Raw genomic sequence first — 19,487 nt, forward strand, 5'->3', positions numbered from 1 at the left:
CTCACTATGCAGTCATTATATCTCAGTGTATGAAAAAAAGCCAAATAAGCAGGGTCAAGGAGCCACGATATCCAAGAAGTTAAGGGTGAAATGTAATTATGTAGAATTCAGATCTAATTGAGGAAAATACAGAGACCACTCCTTAGTTATCATAAGCTAGTTAACACTTGTAATGCATGGGGAACCCCAGGCTCTGCTAGGACAGTGAGAAGTTCCAAGTTTTTGTGGAAGCCAGTGGGGTTTAACTCTGTTTTAGAGAGTGGAATTTATTCTACCTTTTGACTAAGCATAAAATTTAGGGAATTTGCCTCACCAAAAGAGACTTATTTTGAAAGGTCATGATAGCATGTTTTATTGTAATGAATATCACGAACTACAAAAAAATTCTGTCAAAAATGAACATTTTAATATTGTACCTTTTAACTTGTAAATATAATTTTATTTTAGTAACTTTGATGCTTGTCAATTTTGGGTTTTTGTCCCATTTCTATGTGTATAAACTGGGTGTGGGATTTTTTGTTCGTTTTTGTTTTGCTGTTCCGCCTTGTGGCTAAAAGAATAAAATAGGCATGTTATCTTACAGGTGTCTATAAACTTGGGATTGGTTTATAAAATGCAGTTGCACAACGGCATTGTATTTCAGTTTATTGCATATATTAAACGCAGACAAAGGATAGTTACTGAGATTCTTGCTGCTGGAGGTAGATATGATCATCTGGTGAGTGTTTTGTTAATTTATACCTTTTGAAATATTAAAAGGGTGGTGTGTTCATAAATACTACTTCGGAGTAACTGAGTTTTTTGTTTCCTTAGATTCCACAATTCAGAGGACCACAAGCAGTTGGAGTCAGCATAGCTATAGATAAAATAAGTTCTGCGGTTTTGAATATGGAAGAACCTGTACGTTTGTGTTTCTACATTTCTTAAATGATACACATAGCCAAGGACAGCACATATTAGTGGGAGTAAATCTTGCCCTCAAATGGTCTAAATTACATGTAACTATAGTGAATACTCTTCAGATCTGGTAATACCTATTTTCAACATTGTGATAGGAGTCCTCAGTAATGTGGGGGGGGGGGTTGAATCCAAAATGCTCACACACCAGAGCAGAAGAGTACTTATACCACCTGAATGGAGGAGGAGGAATAGATTTTTGTCAGTTTCCCCTTCCTATTGCAGTTCCCTGCCTGCATGGCATCCCAACGCCATTCACAATGGTTTCCTAACTCTCAGGATCAGGTTTTCAGGAGTGAGGCAGGCAGAGCACGTAGGCGAAGGTGGCAAAGATCTATTCAGTAAGTGGACTTTTGTTCAAGTTCTCTGGATCCGAGCAATATCATCTTCCTACTGCATAAAACAGAAATCTAGAAAATAAGAAAAGCTGAGACAAATCTGAATTGCCTCCTCCAAATTGCAATTTTGGATCTTTGTTTTCCCCCCGAACTGACCTTCTGTACAGAACTTTCATGCAGTATGAAGTGTTTTTGTCCTTGCACTCAATCCTTACAGTGATACGAACCGTGTTGAGAAGCAAAGTATCCCTTATCCCCACTAGAGTAAAATTGACTATTCTGTGCTTAAATAAGTTCAGATTCTGTAGAGGCAATTCTTAATTGAATCCGTATATTCTTTCTTTCTTTCTTTCTTTCTTTCTTTCTCTCTTTCTTTCTCTCTTTCTCTCTTTCTCTCTTTCTCTTTCTTTCTTTCTTTCTTTCTTTCTTTCTTTCTTTCTTTCTTTCTTTCTTTCTTCTCAGATTACAGTGAGCTCCTGTGAATTATTAGTTGTTGGTATTGGCCAGGTTGCAAAGGCAAGAGCCATCAGTATTGTCCAGAAGTTCTGGGCTGCAGGAATTGCTGCTGAAATAATGTATGATTGGTCACAGGTAAGTTTTGTTTTCAGTTGTACATTGGTCTTGAGCACAGGTTAAGAACTACAGACAGACACAGGTCTTGCAGTTTGATAGGGTAAAGCAGCCTGTTTCAGACAGCAGCTTTTATAATGGGGGGGACCATTATAAAGAGCAGTAACTTATATTGTACATGGTTATAAATCATCAGTGGATATGCCGTTTGGATTTTCTCTCTCAGGCAATTTCTAATCACAGATTATGCCCATATGCCAGAAAATGGCCAGAATTTTTTTTTGGGGGCAGTGCCAAACATTCCACTAGTCAGCCAGCTGTTGAAAACAGTGGCATTATAGAGACCGTGTCAACAAGCCTAGGGGATATTGTGGAACATTCACCTTTCTTTTGGAAACCTCACTGTCATTCTGTAGCACATAGGAGAAAGTATGGATTGGATCACAGGATTCCCTTCCACTAAGTGAGGAGCCTTGCTGCATTTTGGAGATAATGGGGCTGGCAGCAACGCAACCATACCTTGAGGACAGAAACATATTGATATAACTCTTGCTACTGTAACAAATTGGGCATAGAAAGAACACACTTATACAAGTCAAGGACTCATGATTACTTGCAGAGGAAGGGGACCTATTCCCTTCCAATAGGCCTTCCTGACACTGCCATCTTTTTCAGCTCCAGTTACTGCTTCTCATTTGTTAGCCCCTGCTTCCCCCACCCTTCTCGTTGCTTCCCACCCCTCCCCCACTCACAGCATCATCCTGGGAGAAAGCTCCAAACCCTTTTTCACATTCCCTAGCACAGTCTACCCAAGGCATGGGCATTGTCCAGATGTTTCTGGTTCCCTTGAAAGAACTTGCAGGAGGGGTGCAATATCTGCTTCAATGCAAACACCACCATTAATTTTTTTCTTAAATTTCTCCCTTTCTCTGCCTATACAAAAGCCATGTTTTGAAGTTTGAAAAGATGTGGTGCTGCCTGCATGAGTGCTGCTCTTATATTTTAACCTACAATGAGGGGAAAAATTATTTGATCCCCTGCTGAATTTGCCCGTTTGCCCTCTGACGAAGAAATGACCAGTCCATAATTTTAATGGTAGGTCTATTGTAGCTATGAGAGACAGAATAACAGGAAAAACCCCAGAAACCCAGAAGACAAAAGTCAGAGATTGATGTGCATTATAATGAGTGAAATAAGTGTTTGATCCCTTTGCAAAAGATGACTTAGTACTTGGTGGCAAAACCCTTGTTGGCAATTAGAGGTCAGATGTTTCTTGTAGGTGGCCACTAGGTTTGCACACATCTCAGGAGGTATTTTGTCCCACTCCTCTTTGCAGATCCTCTCCAAATCAGTAAGATTTCGAGGCTGATGTGTAGCTACTCGAACCTTCAGCTCCCTCCACAGATTTTCGATGGGATTAAGGTCTGGAGACTGGCTAGGCCACTCCAGGACCTTAATGTGCTTCTTCTTGAGCCACTCCTTTGTTGCCTTGGCCGTGTGTTTTGGGTCATTGTCATGCTGGAATACCCATCCTTGACCCATTTTCAATGCCCTGGCTGAGGGAAGGAGGTGCTCACCCATGATTTGATGTTATGTCCCGTCCAATGTCACTTTGATGCGGTGAAGGTGTCCTGTCCCCTTAGCAGAAAAACACCCCCAAAACATAATATGTCCCCCTCCATTTTTGACGGTGGGGATGGTGTTCTTGGGGTCGTAGGCAGCATTCCTCCTCCAAACACAGCGAGTTGAGTTGATGGCAAAGAGCTCGATTTTGGTCTCATCTGACTACAACACTTTCACCCAGTTCTCTGGGTCATTCAGATGTGCATTGGCAAACTGCAGACGGGCCTGTACATGTGCTGTCTTGAGCAAGGGGACCTTGCGGGCTCTGCAAAATCTCAGTCCGTCACGGAGTAGTGTGTTACCAACTGTTTTCATGGTGACTATGGTCCCAGCTGCCCTGAGATCATTGACAAGTTCCCCCCGTGTAGTTCTGGGCTGCTTCATCACCGTTCTCATGATCATTGCAACTCCACAAGATGAGATCTTGCATGGAGCCCCAGACCGAGGGAGGTTGACAGTTATTTTGTGTTTCTTCTATTTGCGAATTATTGCACCAACTGTTGTCACCTTCTCACCAAGCTGCTTGGCAATAGTCTTGTAGCCCAGTCCAGCCTTGTGCAGGTCTACTATCTTGTCCCTGACATCCTTGGACAGCTCTTTGGTCTTGGTCATGGTGGCTAGTTTGGAATCTGATGGATTGACTGCTTCTGTCGACAGGTGTCTTTTACAGGTACAGGTACTGTAACGAGCTGGGATTACAGGTAAGACCTCTCCCTTACAGCAGGTGCTTCTAATCTCAGCTCGTTACATACAGTGAAGATACCAGGTAGCCTGACTTCTGGCTGGTTGATAGGGGATCAAATCTGGCTGGTTGATATGGGATCAAATACTTATTTCACTCATTATAATGCACATCAATCTCTGACTTTTGTCTTCTGGGTTTCTGGGGTTTTTCCTGTTATTCTGTCTCTCACAGCTACAATAGACCTACCATTAAAATTATGGACTGGTCATTTCTTCGGCAGAGGGCAAACTGGCAAATTCAGCAGGGGATTAAATACTTTTTTCCCTCACTGTAGCAGAGAATACACATTCTCAGACTGGGATATATAGTTGGCTTTCCAGTCCCTCTGGGGAAAAGATTCAGTTGTGCAATACTAAGTTTTCTATTCTGTTTTGTTTCCGAAATCCTTTTTCAGCCCCTAGAAGAATTACAAGAATATTGTCGATGTTCTGGGATCACCTATGTAGCTCTTATCTCTGATAAGGAAGGAAACTATGTAAAGGTAAAGTGTTGGGCCCTGCTTCTTTAATGTGTTTATTCCACCTATACTTTCTTATGTGCCCAACACACTCTCAGTTACCTCAGCGTTCTTCCCCTAATTAAAACTTGATCTAGTTTTTATATTTAAAAGGCCTGGAGAACAGTGAGACTGCCTCCCATAGCCTGGCTGCTTTCTGAATCTCTAGGTATTTTTTCTTGTTTTTGCAGGTTGGATTTTCTTCTTCATCCTCCCCTTTTTTTAAAAAATTGGTGGCAGACAATTCTCTCTCTCTCTCCCCCCTTCTCATTCATTACCTACACAGAGGAAATCATAGGCTTGGATCCCACAGAGAATTTGGGTTTTTTCCCCCAACTAATTCCTTCTTCCTGCTGCATACCTCTGATCCCCCCCATGCTGTTGTTGAAGGTTTCTTTTCTCCCAGAACCAGTATTTGGGAGACATTTTGGGCTGCAGGGAAGATGCACTTCCTGAGCAAAGATCTGTTGCAATAATGATCCTATCAATGCATCTGAAAGTTACCTTGAAAAAAGGGAATAATATCTTCTACTTTGTGTTGTACTTTTCTTCAACTATAATTACTAATTTTAGATTTACAAGTAGATCTTCAAATGTTAATTGCAATGTTTTGTAGGTGAAATCGTTTGAAAAGGAAAGGCAGACAGAGAAAAGGATTTTGGAGACTGATCTAGTAGATCATGTGGCCCAAAAACTGAGAACCAAAGTCTGTGATGAAAGAAGTAACAGGTAGCAGTGATGCAATTACCGGGAGGGAGGGGTCATGACTAACATTTTGTTGGAAATTTAAGTTTGAAGCAAAATCCTTCTCTGAACAGTTTAAGTAAAAGATTTTCCCATTATTCTTGGCTCCCGTCTCTAAAGTGTCTTCTTAAGTGCGTTTAATTCATATGCAAGTTGAGGTCACCTGGTTTGACTGCTATCTATGCACCCTAAATTAAAATTGTTTTGCTTGGGGAAAATATCTGGATGTACTATCTCTATAAAATTCTCATTTATTTAGGTATTTATAACCCACTTCCTCCCCCTTTTTTGCCATTAAGTCACAGCTGACTTGACCCTGGTGGGGTTTTCAAGGCAAGAAATGTTCAGAGGTGGTTTGCCATTGCCTGCCTCCACCTCATGACCCTTGGACTTCCTTAGTGGTCCCTGGTTCATATTTGGATGGGAGACAACCCTTAGCTTCTGAGATCTGACAAGCCCCACTAGGGATTCAAAAAAAGCAGAGAACATAATTTAGACAAAGAAGGAAAAACAAATGCAGTACAACTCTTCAACTCATGGACTGAAAGTATTTTTTAAAATGCAAAAAAAAAAACCCAAAACTCAATTTTTTAAAGTTGGGAAACTTGAAGCCAACAAAACATTTCCTGTGAGAAGGGTTTCCAACTGTGGAATACAACACTTTCACCTTCCCTCTGCCACTGCAGCCCCAAACACTCCTGACCCAGGAACAACATTTGGGGGAGTATTAGGGGCTGCAACAGGAGGGTAAGGAGGTGAGAAAGTTGCAGTGTGCAGGCAGAAAGGCTGTTGTGCTCCATGCATTCTTCTAGCTCATCCAGATAAATTCATCCCGTGGTAAAAGCTGCCACAGGAGCTGATTTTGAGGTGCCTTCGAAGCAGCTACATTTCTCTTGTCAACTTATGAGCACACTCCTGTAATGCACTGAATTTTTTAAAATGACATGGCTGAAAACCCACTAGTTGGAAGTGTATCCAGAGGTTAGTAATCCCAGGCATTAATTCTCCCTGCCTGACATGCTGTGGTGAAGCTCTTTGCACAGGCAAAGTTACAGGTGGATTCTGCTAAGAAATTGGTTTAATAGCTGCATATTTAAAAATATGTGTAAGTACTGAACTGTGTATGCTGATATAGTCACTTACCAACTCTTGATTTATTATACCTTTATACTATTAATACATACTTTGCATAGATAAACTGTTAAATCTGTTACAGCTAAACTTGATTTCATTCTGCCCTGATATCAGGCACTTGTAAGGCTCCAGGATGTTTTGATTCCTGTCCCATTTTTATGAAATGCTGAAGAACAGAGTGCGGTACTTTCTAATCTTTAGAGTGACCTATTTGTTTGTCTTTTATTTTAGAGAAACCTCAGATAATTTGCCAGTACAGAATCCAAAGGGATCATTCTCGAATACCTCTGGTATGTAAAGCATGTTATAATATACAATAATCCAATTCTGTTAACTACAGAGCTTCTAACCATAAAAGACATCGTTAAACTTCATGCTGAAAATATTTGTTTTCACTTTATAAATTTTTCAATGGGAAATTCAATTTTGGTAACTTCACCTGTTTTCTATATATGTCTTTAGCTTTTAAGAAACCAGCAATTGTTTGAGGTAGTGGCATAGTGCAAACAGGTTTTTTTTGTAAATGTTACTGTATTGTGTGTGTGTGTGTGTGTGCGCATTCACCAAAGAAAAAAATTAATGCTAATTTTTTTGGGCCTTAGGTGTGTTTGAACCACATGGAACTGCAGTGATACCAAACATCTGTATTGTTCCGCCAGAGAAGTTGTCTGCAAGTGCCAGGCGGCGTTGTGAAATTCAGGTACTGCAGGCGTAACGTCCCTCTATCTCTTTTGCTGTTCCCTTTTGATTCTGCACTCTCGACACATGTAGCTCATATGTCCCAGAGGAGAAAGACCAATAGGATAACCTGCAGTAACTGCATTGAGTTTCAGTGGGGTTTTCAGCATTGCATTTAGGATTACACAGTAAACGTTACACCAAGTTTCTTAGATTTCTTCCATGTCCATACATTCCTCATACTTTCCCTTCCAACACACTGTTCTTCTGTAGAGCTCTCACTGTTTCATGATGTGGATTTTCACTATCATCTAGAAATAGTGTAGGCAAAGCCACTAAGGGACATTTAATGGAAAATAACTAATGCGTGTCAGTGCTCTGCTATAATGAAATTTGTACAAGGGTAGATGAGACACACTATATCTCTTTTTGGCAAAACAGATAGGAAAGCTGTGGGTTGGAGACACAACTCCTTTATGTCTTGGTAAGAAGATCATAGGAAGCTAACCTAATGCTAAGTCAGACTATTCATTCATCCTCAGTTTTCTCTACTTTGCCCAGAATCTCTCCCAGAAAAGTCTTTCCCAGCACTTGCCACTCAAGAGACTTTACTGGTGATTCCAAGCATTTAATCACAGACCTTCTGTATGCAAAACAAATGCTGTACTACTGACAGCTTCTTTGTCTGTAATACACACATATCAATTTAACCTTTGAAATATTTTCTGTGTGGAACAGCTAGAGCACACATTGGGTGTTCTCTATTCAACAATATTTGGACATTTCTTTCACAAAATAGCATTTGGGGGGGTTTGGTGTGGCCTTATTAGCAATTATATGCTTTTCAGATCCTACAAGAATAGTATTTAATGGAACAAAAAAACAATGTCTATCATGAAGGTTAGACACTCAAGTGTACATGCAGAAAAATATTTGCACAGCTAGTCTTCATGTATGATCTTGGACAGTGGATTGTGAAAAAGGCCCTTCTGTTTGTTGCATGAAACAGCTCAATAAAAGTGTGAGTTGAGAGCATAACTTTTAATATGATCACTTAATTTCACTTTACTTCAAAAGTAAACTTCCAGTTTGTATATGCTGATTTCTTGATGAATCCAAACATAATTTTTCAGGTTCAAACCAGACTCCAGACCTGCATTGCTACCCTGCAGCAGAAAGCAAGTGAAGTTGAAATTTTAGCAGTAAGTCGCTTTGTTCTAAAGGCTCTTGGTCATCACAAGTTTAAAAAGTGCTGAGATACAAAACTGGCAGCTGTCCTCAGGGATGGTACTGATGGAGGTACTAGTACTCCTGACACTTTATTATCGCAAGAGACTATAATGAGCTCAGTTTTCCAGTTAAGTGTATGGCAGCTGGCCTAGTGTAAGTTTTAAGCAGAAAACAAAGGAAGGCCTGAGGAACTAATTGCTTGATGGCCACTTAGGAGCCTAATGCTTCCTGATGTTCTAAGTAGCATCGTTTCCGAGTACCAAATTTTAAAAGAGATTAACTTAAGGTACAGATGGAACTTGCCTCCCAAACATATCCCAAATTTTAGATATAATTTAATGTTTTTCTTTTCTTTTGCAGGTAGATCTGCCAAAAGAAACTATAATACACTTCTTATCCTTAGAGGTAAACAATGAATTTCTAAGTCTAGTTTTTTAAACTGTCTGTCTTCAGGTTCTCTATTGTAACAATCCCAGATTAGAAATCCCAAAAATCAAGCTGATCTTCTCGGCACTTAAAACAGAAGCATTAGCCTCAGTCCCATCTTTACCTCTGAAATAAAATAGTTGCTTTAATAATTGTTTCCTTTTTAGTGTGATGCAGATGAACAAACCTTTTATATGACTGTGAAGCAACTAATGTCACGATTGCCAAAGCAAAGATATTTAAAATCTGTATGTGATGAAATCTACAATATCAAAATCGAAAAGAGGTAGGAACGTGTATGCATAATAAATAATCTGCTATTGAACATCACAAATAGTCTGTTGCTTTTAGGAACAGCAGTCCATACATAAGAAATGTGTAGGTATGGCCCTGTGTCACCAGAAAACAATCTAGGGTCTGACTATACACAGCATCCACAATTCAAGGCGTGCCACTAGGTTGCCATTTGGAACACAGTTCCGAACTGATACTTATGAGAGACTCTACAGTCTGGAAACATGATCAGCCTTCACCTCACTGCTGACAAAGAAGGTACATTTTGACTTCAGTAAGGCTATTTTAATGTATTCTACATGGGTCTGCCCTTGAAGTCAACTCTGAAACTCTAGTGGGTACAGAACACCGCAGAATATGCGTGTCTCACCCATTCTGCAGTCACTCCATTGGTTACTGATCAGTTGCTATGTTTAGTTCAAGGTACTTGTCATTGCCTACAGAGCCCTTTATGGCCTTCGACCTACATTCCTGCAGGACTGTCTCCTGCTCTGTGACATTAACGTCGGTCATCTGAGCAAAGTCCTTCTGAGGTTGCTACCTTGCAACTGTAAGACTGACACCTGCCTGTACGTGTACTTCCTCTGTGGCTTCCACCTTGTGAAATGGCCTGACATCAGACAGGTTCCCACACTTCTACCATTTTGCAGAATGTACTAACTAGAGATGTTCAGGGGGGCATTTCATAAAAGGGGATAACTGCAGTATAATGGAACAGCTTGTGAGTATGCTTTTTATAAGGGACTAGATCATAGTCTATTGCAATGTTGATTGTACAGATAACCTTTTTAACTGCTTTTTAACTTCTGCCTTTGTAATCCACTTTTTGCCTTATGATATGTTATATCTTAGGGTTTTTTTGTTTGCACTGTTTATTGGATGAGGTCTTATTGAATTTTGTAAACATTTTGTAGTCCACTTTGAGTGTCAGTAAGGAGGAGTGGTTATAAGTGAAGCAAATAAATGCCACTCATTTGTGAGTACTCCATGTAGACAATTAATCTATTATTAGTAAAGGAGTGCAGAGTCTGTCAGTTGCTAAAATATGTGCAAACTAAGTTCCCTTGTAATAAGAGACAAAGTAATCAAGTTTTCTAAATGCTTAAAGTAATTTGAATGTTCTACCTCATTTCTCCTTTCCAGAGTGCCTCTTATCCTGTACAGTTACAGAGATGACTACTACAAAATTCTGTTTTAGTCACAAGTGTTATATCAGTAAGATCAGAAGCAGAGTATTACAACATGGAACCAAATACATCATACGTTACTGTGAAGAACTATTTATACTTAAGATAAATCCTAAATTGTTATAAAAATACAAATGGGACAGTTATGGCCTTTTGAGTATTGAGCTCATCTGTTTAACTCTTTCCTTATGTATTATTTGAACCTGTAAATCTTTCTGGTAATGTATTGTACAGAAGCCATTTTTATAAAGTGCTGTTTTGATGCTTGCGTGTGCTGTTCCTTCCTAAACTGAAGCCATCTTCTCAGTCTAATACAAATACTGGGAGATACTACAGATCGGTACACTTACAGCCCATTCCTGAGTATTGGGCTGAAAGTGTAGTGGGGGCAGTTCTGTTGGCACCTGGACGCCGCAGACTCTCCAGAACCTAAATCCCGGAAAAGAAATGTGGCATTGGCGGGGGGCATTCCTAGAGGCAGAGCTGACTATAGTCAGCTTCCTAAGCTCCTCCAGCAGCAGCTTTGCTGTTTTCAATGGGATTATTTTCCCCATTTTCAATTTTGTTGTCAAAGACCTTTTTTAGCCTTGCGGTAGTGCCTCGACCACGCCATCCCCGGCTGCTGCAAGGCTCAGGAATGAGCTGTAAAACAGTGTTCAAAGTTCCCAAATGCTAAGTAGGAAGTAGAATTTAAGTTTCACAAAAAGCAATGTTATTTTCAATTAGGCTTGGCCCTAAATATACAAGTTAGTTTCTAACAGCTGTGCCATCTTTCTGCATCAGACCTAATACAGTATAAGGGTCTCAAGTTGTTGGAAGAAGATATGGTACATTTCTGTATAAGAGCATTTCCAAGTATTTATTTCTGAACCAATTCTTAAAAGTGTAGTTCCCCAATCACCACCCTCTGCCAGAACAGCACAAGTACAAAACTAATCAGCAGTTAATAATGGCTGTATGTGTGTGTATGTGTATATATATATATAAAATGTTCTGCCTACCACAGCCCAAATGCTTAAATTCCAGTTAACAGGTGGAAGTGACATCAAAACATACATAGTGATATGAAGAATAAACTTGTAGAGCTAGTATTTGGGTCCACTGTAGCAACAAACCTTTGCTTCATCATTGTGTTGCTTTGCTTTTCTTATTTTTGCTTTTCTTGTCTTTCTTCTTTAAGCCATCCATGTTAGCTCTGAGCAAATTGGAATAGGCCTGTAACCAAGATAAACATTAACACATTCAAATGTCATTGATACACAATTTCTACAGAGGGTCTTGAATAGTCTCATTTCTACAGTGCTAGTATGCTTAAATGCGACCACCATATGTAGAAATTACTATGAGGCATGGCGGCACAAATACATTTTTGGTCTGAAAAGGCCCTTTCAGTGCCACTGTGTTTTGATGGAAGTATGTACAATTTTTAGGAATACTTGTGGGCTACCATTCACACCACACACTTCCTGGACACACAAACCAAAAGATCCATGTACAGAGAAGCCAGAGAAGCATTTCTATATTAGCTTGCAAAGTACTTGGTGCTCTTAAAAGTAGACACTCAGGTATTGATAGGGGACCTGAGGTACCCTCTCCACCTGCCCTTGGTGAAGCCTGATTATAACCTTGTCCACCCCCCCTAAATACCAAGGAGGAGAACAGATTTTATCTTTCTGTGATGAGAAGGTTAGTTGTGGACATTCACAACCAACTACACACAAATAACATTTACTTGACAGACTAATGTAGCTGAACCCACAAATGTCAGCCTGCTCCATATCTTTCCCCTATTTATCACAAAGACTATGCCTGTGAGCTTTAAACTAGCAGGTGCTATTCCAGGTCACTACACTAACCCAGTCCACCTCCACCTGAAGCAACTATGAGTTAAGAATCCCTACCCTGCCTAAAGAACTCCCAAGTGACATAACTCCCTTTTTCTTTCCACCCCCTCTCCCACCAAGGGCCCTGATGGGCTATTTGTTTCTCTCTACCACACCAATAGACTAAAAGGGGATGGGACTTGGCCCTGTCCATCAAAGTGGCACATAAGTGTTGCATTGCCAATAGAGTTTACTTTATAAAGTTAACTCATAAAATGTTTAGGAAAGGAAATACCAGGTATAAACTTACCATCTGGAATTTGTTTACTTCCTTTGAGCTCACCTATAAGGAATTAAGTCAAACGTTAAATAATCTTACAGTGAAATTAAGTGTCTGTTTATATATTCAACAAGACCCATTAATGCCACCAATTGCTACTTTCAGCTGAATTTACTGCGTTAGTGTCTCCAGAACTCTGTTCACTAATAGCACTGTTTGCTGCCACAAGACAGCCCTTGAACCAGAGCAAAAACAAAAATCCTCAACAGGAAGTTCCATAGGATCCACCCCTTAATGTCTAATGTGGGACACGAACACAGCTATATAGCCCCTTATCCACTCTATAGAATATCTTCCTTTTTGACCTTAGGATTCTACTTACTGCTGACCTTATTCTACTTACCACTGTACTTATCTTTTTCTTCCCATCTGTTGCTCTGAGAAGGCATTTGTTATCCACAGGCTCAAAACCCTCCACATGGCCCTTTCGTGGGATAGGTCTCGTCCTACCATCATCTATATTAAAACAAAATCATGCAAAATACTGGCTAGCAAAGACTACTGTATAAGGTCCAAGGATGGCAAGAAAAAGCTGAACTGTAGGTTTGCACTTCAAGGGCTTTTGAGTTTTACTCTGTATTAGAGATTCTCTCACAGAATTCTAAATTAGAGGAATAAGTCAGTTTAGAACATTAGGTTGCAATGTGTCTAGCTTAAACAGTTTAAAGGTGCATTTCTGCAAGCTTATCATTACAGAAACAAGCCTGGGGAATCCCCAGGCATGTGCTACCCCCTTCCTGAGATGCCAAAATTATTTCTATGTTTACATTTGAACCACATTAGAAAAGAGCAAAAATCCAATAGCACCTTAAAGACTACCAGAAGACTGCATAACTAGGGGAGCATTGAAGCCAAAAACAGAATTTGAGCAGTTGATAAGTAAAGCATCTCAACACATACTAGGTAAAATCTATAAGCTCTTGGTGACATATGACACGGAAGACGTACAAGTAAAGTCATGCCAAATTAAATGGATGGAAAACTTGAATGAAACCATAACAATCGATGAGTAGGAACAGCTATTTCGCAGAATATATATATTTATATTTGCCATAGAAGAGATTAAATAGTTTCTAATCTAGGCTTGAAGGAGGGGATCACATTAGTAAGTGGAGCCCCAAAACTTGACTTAAAGCAATGTCATTACATGTGAATCATGTCCATGCATGGCTATTCATTAAATACTGAACATATTCTTATATCCCAGTCCTGCAAATGCAGCCTTAAATATCTGGTTCAGAAGCAAACATCTTTCTGCACAATAGAAGAAAATGAAGCAAATGTGTACACACTTCTGTATAAAACTCATTTGCCCCAGTTATGATTCAAGCACAGCGCAAATAAAATATAGCTTACCCTGCCCCATTTTGCCTAAAATAAGGGGAGAATGATACAAAAGACCTCTCAAGTCTAGCCCTAAAAAACCCCTCTGCCTCCTTAAACTCTTTCTGAACATTTTCAGCACTTCCTACCCAAAGTCTGTTCATACCCATGATTTTTTCTGAAATGGCCTAAACTTTTATTTGGCCTGTCTTGAGAGTAAAGCAAAGCTAATGGAGAGGTGAGACTTATCATTTACTGTGTTCTGACTACTGAAGATCTTTTCTATCCTTTGTTCTCTGACCTGGGTTTTAGGATTGGGCAGACAACACAAGAGAAATGTGGATTGTCTTTTCCCCCCAGAAAAAGCACTGTGCAAGGGAAAGAAAAGGTTGTAAGATGGAGTTTGTGTGAAACAGGAAAGGGCAGGGCAAGAGAAATAAGCATGTGCATGATAGAAACTGGGTTAAAGGATCAGAATTTTGGTGATGTGAAAGGCCTTGACCTAGGACCCTGGAGAGCAGCTTCCAGTCTCAGTGGAAAATACTGAGGATCTGATTCAGTAGAAGGCAGCTTTGTGCATTTGCAAAACTTCCAAGGAGATAGATCGGGATGGGTCTTAGTCTGTCTGTAGCAGTAGAAAAGAGCAAGAATCTAGCACCTTAAAGACTAACAACATTTCTGGCAGGGTATATGGGCTTTCGTGAGTCACAGTTCACCTTCTTCACGGCTCACTCCTTTCAAGGGCAGGGAGATTTTGATTGTGAACGAATTGGGGTTGGGTGTTTCTTTCCTACTGGTGTATTTTGTTTTTATTTACTGTATTGGCTTCTCCAATGATCCCAGGCGGAGCATATGGTTCCCCTGAATTGCTGAATGTTCACGAGCACAATTAGCTGCCTTAGGCAAACCTAACGTAACATCTAAAATGTCTCCCTATGTGATGAAAATACATCCTGCATATCAGATATTTACATTACGATTCATAACAGTAGCAAAATTACAGGTATGAAGTAGCAACGAAAATAATTTTATGGTTGGGGGTCACCACAACATGAGGAACTGTATTAAAGGGTTGCGGCATTAGGAAGGTTGAGAACCACTGGGTTAAATGAAGACAAGCAGTAACTTGTATCATTATTATTTTAAGAAAACATACAACCAATATTAAATGCTTCATGGTTTCTGTCACTTAGGAATAAAGATAAAATTATGCAAGGCACAAGTATTGACATGTGTAATATTCCCAGCAACGTCAATAGTCAATATAATACTTACATTTCTTTAGCGTTATATAAACACTCCCTGTAGTCCTGCATTTTTGAAAAAGCCTTGTTAGCTCTGTCAAGAACTACAAGGAAAAAAAAACATTAAGATTGTCAAAAGAAAAAAAACACCCAAGTTTTAAAGAGTTCTTGTCCAATTACTGCTAACAGTGTAGTCTAGCTTCAGGGTGACTCAAAACAATAGAGTCTCTTTTACCACTTTCCCTTGCTCAAAATATTAAATTACACACTGGTACAAAGTTAAATAACTTTAAGCATCACTCTCTTTTGGTAACATAACAACTGCCAAATTTAAACGTGATAATCTTCAAAGGTATCGCTATTTAATACCATTTTACATTAAGACGCCATAAAGGAGGAATACAAACTAGGAAACCTTTATGCCAATTAAAAAGTCGTCAGAAAATTTAACATTTCTCCAACTGCCTCCAATTCTTAAGTGTTTTAACAACTTAAAGTAACACGTTAACTCAGTACCCAACAGTCAAAACTCAAAGAAGGCGATTTCCCCCAACGCCAACCTTAAAATTCATTCCAGCATTTTCAACTATCCTGTTTTCCACTTCCTCTGCTGCACAGAGAAAAGGGTTTAATGTGTGGCAAGGCTCAATCCCGGATCTCGTTAAACAAAAAGATGAAAACACTTCTAAGCAGCTGCAGAGAGCATTTCTCTCATCCATGTAACTTAATCGAGAAAATGGTATAATGGTATGATTCAGCACCAGCATCCCTTTTCTCAAAATCAAGCGTGAATCACCCACCGTCTTGGGTTTCCAAGTCAGATTTCGTCCAAGAAAGGGTGACGGAGAACGAGCTAGATTAGGGAGTGCATTCTGCAAAGCGGCGCCCTCCCCACCGCCACACACACACACACACACACACACACACACACACACACACACACACGGGTTCGACACTGAGGAGGGGCTACCTTTCAAAAGAAATTCCGAGGGGTAGCTGTGTTAGCGTACTGTAGCAAAATAAAACCAGAAGCTCCGTGGAATAAAATACTGCTACCCTTCAAGGCGCCACTGGGTTTCTGTTCTACTTTGCTGCTACTCGCAGCCCAAGCGTTAAGCGAGGAGCTGCCGGCCCAGAGGCGCATCGCCGAGACTGACGGGGCGCTGCCTGCAGTGCCAACTGGGCCACTCTCCGCCCACCCACCCACCCACCCAGTGGAGGGGAGGGGGATGAGGAAGCGGCGACGGCACCTGTTCACTCTCCAGCAGCACCATCGCGCCTCCTTCGTCCCCTGTATTCGACCAGCACGTAGCAGCTGTGAGCGCCGACTCAGACTCCCCAGCGGCGGCAACCGGCCCGGAAACGGAAATACGGTGAAGCACCATAGACTAGGCTGCAGGAGGTGAGGTGATGGAGGAACCCGGATGTCGTCTGGTGACTCGTTGCTGCCCCCTCAGGGCTCCAAGAGACGCTGCAGCCAATTCCTTAGGGCTCGTGGCGCTGAACTGCCAGCAGAAACGCTTTTTTGACTCGTGCGAGCGCTGCCTTATAGCGAGTGAGACCGATAGACTGCGGCTGCCCAGGGCCTCGGGCAGAGGACTTCCGCATTACAATTAGTTTTGTTGAGCCTAGCGCCCATCAGACAGACATGCCCTGGATGTTCCCAGATGAAACTTAGCTTTTCAGACATGGGATTCGTAGCGTCTGGGACAAGGAGACAACCTCCCTCCGGCACCATCTTCCCGAATCAGCCCCAGAAGCCCCGATTTGTCCTGTTGGGGAAATGTATATGTGCTGATGGATGATGTGCAAGTTGCTCCATGGACACTTTATGTAAGGAAGGGTTAACCCCCTTCTTCCCATAGATCCTAGTGCTGGTCTGATTTGGGCCCCCACATGCCTCAGAATCTAAGTTTCAACCAGGAACTCCTAGAACACAACATCTAAGGTTGCAAGAAGCCTCTTTTTTTCCCCCTTTTATTTGGGGGGTGGTGAAGAAGAGTAGAAAGATATGAGAGGATAATTGGGAGACATGGACAGTATTTGCAGAGTGCTGTAGGTTCATTTCCTGTAATAGTTGTGGAGGAGATGATGCTGGCTGGTGCAATTTCTCACACCCTGCTTGACAAGCTTGTGCCTGCCAAATTTCCCTCTTGGTTGAAAGTATTAAAAGGAGAGCCTCAGCCTCTTTTTTGCATCTGGACATCCCAGTAAGAGGAGAAAGATGGGGGCGTATATCTGGTAGAAAAATTGCAAACCAGTTCCCATGCTGGAGAGATGGGCTTCGGCTTTGACAATTTTGACAGTAGCTAATCTATTCAAGCATTCGGTGTCATTATGTAAGAGTGGTTATATATCAAGTAATTTGGGGTTTTTAAAAGACAGATTTTTATTTTGCCCTGACCTGGATGGCCCAGGCTAGCCCAATGTTGTCAGATCTCAGAAGCTAAGCAGGGTCGCCCCGGTTAGTACTTGGATAGGAGACCACCAAGGAAACGCAGGGTTGCTCTGCAGAAGCAGGCAGTGGGATACCACCTCTGAGCATCTCTTGCCTTGAAAAATCCGTATTTAGGATGAACCTTGCCTCAGTGTTAAATACTTGGCATGCAGAAGGTCCCAGGTTCAACCCTCAGTATCTCCAGTTAAATGGACTTCACTGAAAGACCTCTGCCTGAGACTGGACTCGGAGGGCTGCTACCAGTCTGAGTAGTCAATGGTGACCTTGAGAGACTAAAGGTCTGATTCATATGGTTGCCAACTTCCAGGTGGCACCTGGGAATCTCCTGCTATTACAACTGGTCCCCAGGTGATTCAGATCAGTTCCCCTGGAGAAAATTGCTGCTTTGGTGGCTGGACTGTATGGCATTATACCCTGCTGAGGTACCTCCCCTCTCCAAATCCCGCCCTTCCCAGGTTCCACCCCCAAAATTTCCAGGTATTTCCCAACCTTCCGCTGGCAACCCTAGGACTTCATGTGTTTTCAGATGTGTGTGCTTTGTACTTTACTTGATTAGATTTGCATTTTACATATTATTTTTCATCCTGTACTTTAATTAAGTTTGCACCTATATTTGTCCTACTTGGCTTCACCATTCTGAATGGATGTAATACTGCTTAGATTGGACTGTGCTTTATCTGTACCCCATGAGCAACTGGAACCTCTCAGTTATCTCCTATTCCACTGCCTGTAAAAACAGCGCCTGTCCCAGATCGTTTCAAAGACTCACACCTGAGAATAACGAATTTACAACAGGTATCTATCCTACAACTTCCCCTTTTCCCATTAGTGTTTGCAAAATGAGTATACGCTATGCATTTGATCATGTGAGGTCTATCCCATGAAAGCTGAAGCTGAAATAAAGTGAAGTCTCTAAGGTGCCACAAGACTCCTGTGTATTTTTACAATAGCATGCATGGCACTTGTAAGACTAATGGCATGAGCTTTGTGGGCTACTTTATCAGATGCATGGTTGGTAGAGGTACACACATAAGGTATATGGTTAGGGTTGCCAGCTTTGGATTGGGAAATACCTGGATATTTGGGGGGCGGAGGCTGAGGAGGGCAGGGTTTGGAGAGGGGAGGGACTTCAGTGCCATAGTCCAATTGCCAAACCAGCCATTTTCTCTAGGTGAACTGATCTCTATCAGCAGGAGATCTCCAGCTAGTACCTGGAAGTTGGCAACCCTAGGTCAGACCCAGGATGCCATCATGCCTAGTTTGGTCCTCAAATCAGGGTTGTTCTTAGACCTACACCTACATTGTCAGACAAATGGGATAATGATGTGGCAAGCAATCATAAGGACATTTACTCAGATGTAAGTCTCACTAGTACAATGAGATTTGCTTACTATGTAGTACACTGGAATTGCTCCCAATCCGAAAGAATGAGCAACTATCTAATTAGAATGCAGGCCACTTGCCATAGCCACTTCCTTGCCTGATACCATAACCTGGCAAGGGTATATATATATGTGTGTGTGTGTGTGCAACTTAGTGCATTCATTAAGAGCCCCGTGGCGCAGAGTGGTAAACTGCAGTACTGCAGTCCAACTCTGCTCACAACCTGAGTTCGATCCCGATGGAAGTTGGGTTCAGGTAGCCAGCTCAAGGTTGACTCAGCCTTCCATCCTTCCGAGATCAGTAAAATGAGTACCCAACTTGCTGGGGGTAAAGGGAAGATGACTGGGGATGACTGGGCAAACCACCCCATAAACAAAGTCTGCCTAGTAAACGTTGGGACGTCACCCCATGGGTCAGGAATGACCCAGTGCTTGCACAGGGGACCTTTACCTTTACCTAGCGCATTCATTGGAACAGAAGCATAGATCCTATGT

General features: G+C 41.4%; 2 protein-coding genes across 2 annotated transcripts in view; one reads left to right on the forward strand and one right to left on the reverse strand.

Annotated features, from left to right (window-relative positions):
- The window catches only part of EIF2AK4 (eukaryotic translation initiation factor 2 alpha kinase 4), a 47,728-nt gene extending 37,159 nt beyond the window's left edge, over positions 1-10,569 (forward strand). Inside the window, exons 29-39 of the mRNA XM_056851869.1 lie at positions 584-718; positions 814-900; positions 1,758-1,886; positions 4,628-4,714; positions 5,346-5,458; positions 6,839-6,897; positions 7,210-7,307; positions 8,419-8,487; positions 8,876-8,920; positions 9,109-9,227; positions 10,379-10,569. Coding sequence (XP_056707847.1) covers positions 584-718; positions 814-900; positions 1,758-1,886; positions 4,628-4,714; positions 5,346-5,458; positions 6,839-6,897; positions 7,210-7,307; positions 8,419-8,487; positions 8,876-8,920; positions 9,109-9,227; positions 10,379-10,433 — 996 coding nt within the window. The 3' untranslated portion in view covers positions 10,434-10,569. The remainder of the gene's footprint in view (positions 1-583; positions 719-813; positions 901-1,757; positions 1,887-4,627; positions 4,715-5,345; positions 5,459-6,838; positions 6,898-7,209; positions 7,308-8,418; positions 8,488-8,875; positions 8,921-9,108; positions 9,228-10,378) is intronic.
- An 849-nt stretch (positions 10,570-11,418) lies between these two features.
- SRP14 (signal recognition particle 14) lies at positions 11,419-16,453 on the reverse strand. Its single transcript, XM_056851654.1, has 5 exons — positions 16,403-16,453; positions 15,184-15,256; positions 12,929-13,041; positions 12,556-12,588; positions 11,419-11,637 (listed from the first exon to the last, which is right to left on the reverse strand). Exons 1-5 carry the CDS (start codon positions 16,424-16,426, stop codon positions 11,548-11,550), a joined length of 333 nt encoding a protein of 110 aa, XP_056707632.1. The 5' UTR covers positions 16,427-16,453; the 3' UTR covers positions 11,419-11,547.
- Positions 16,454-19,487: the final 3,034 nt, after the last annotated feature.

This window comes from Euleptes europaea, chromosome 6, assembly GCF_029931775.1.
Source record: "Euleptes europaea isolate rEulEur1 chromosome 6, rEulEur1.hap1, whole genome shotgun sequence".
Lineage (NCBI taxonomy): Eukaryota > Metazoa > Chordata > Lepidosauria > Squamata > Sphaerodactylidae > Euleptes > Euleptes europaea.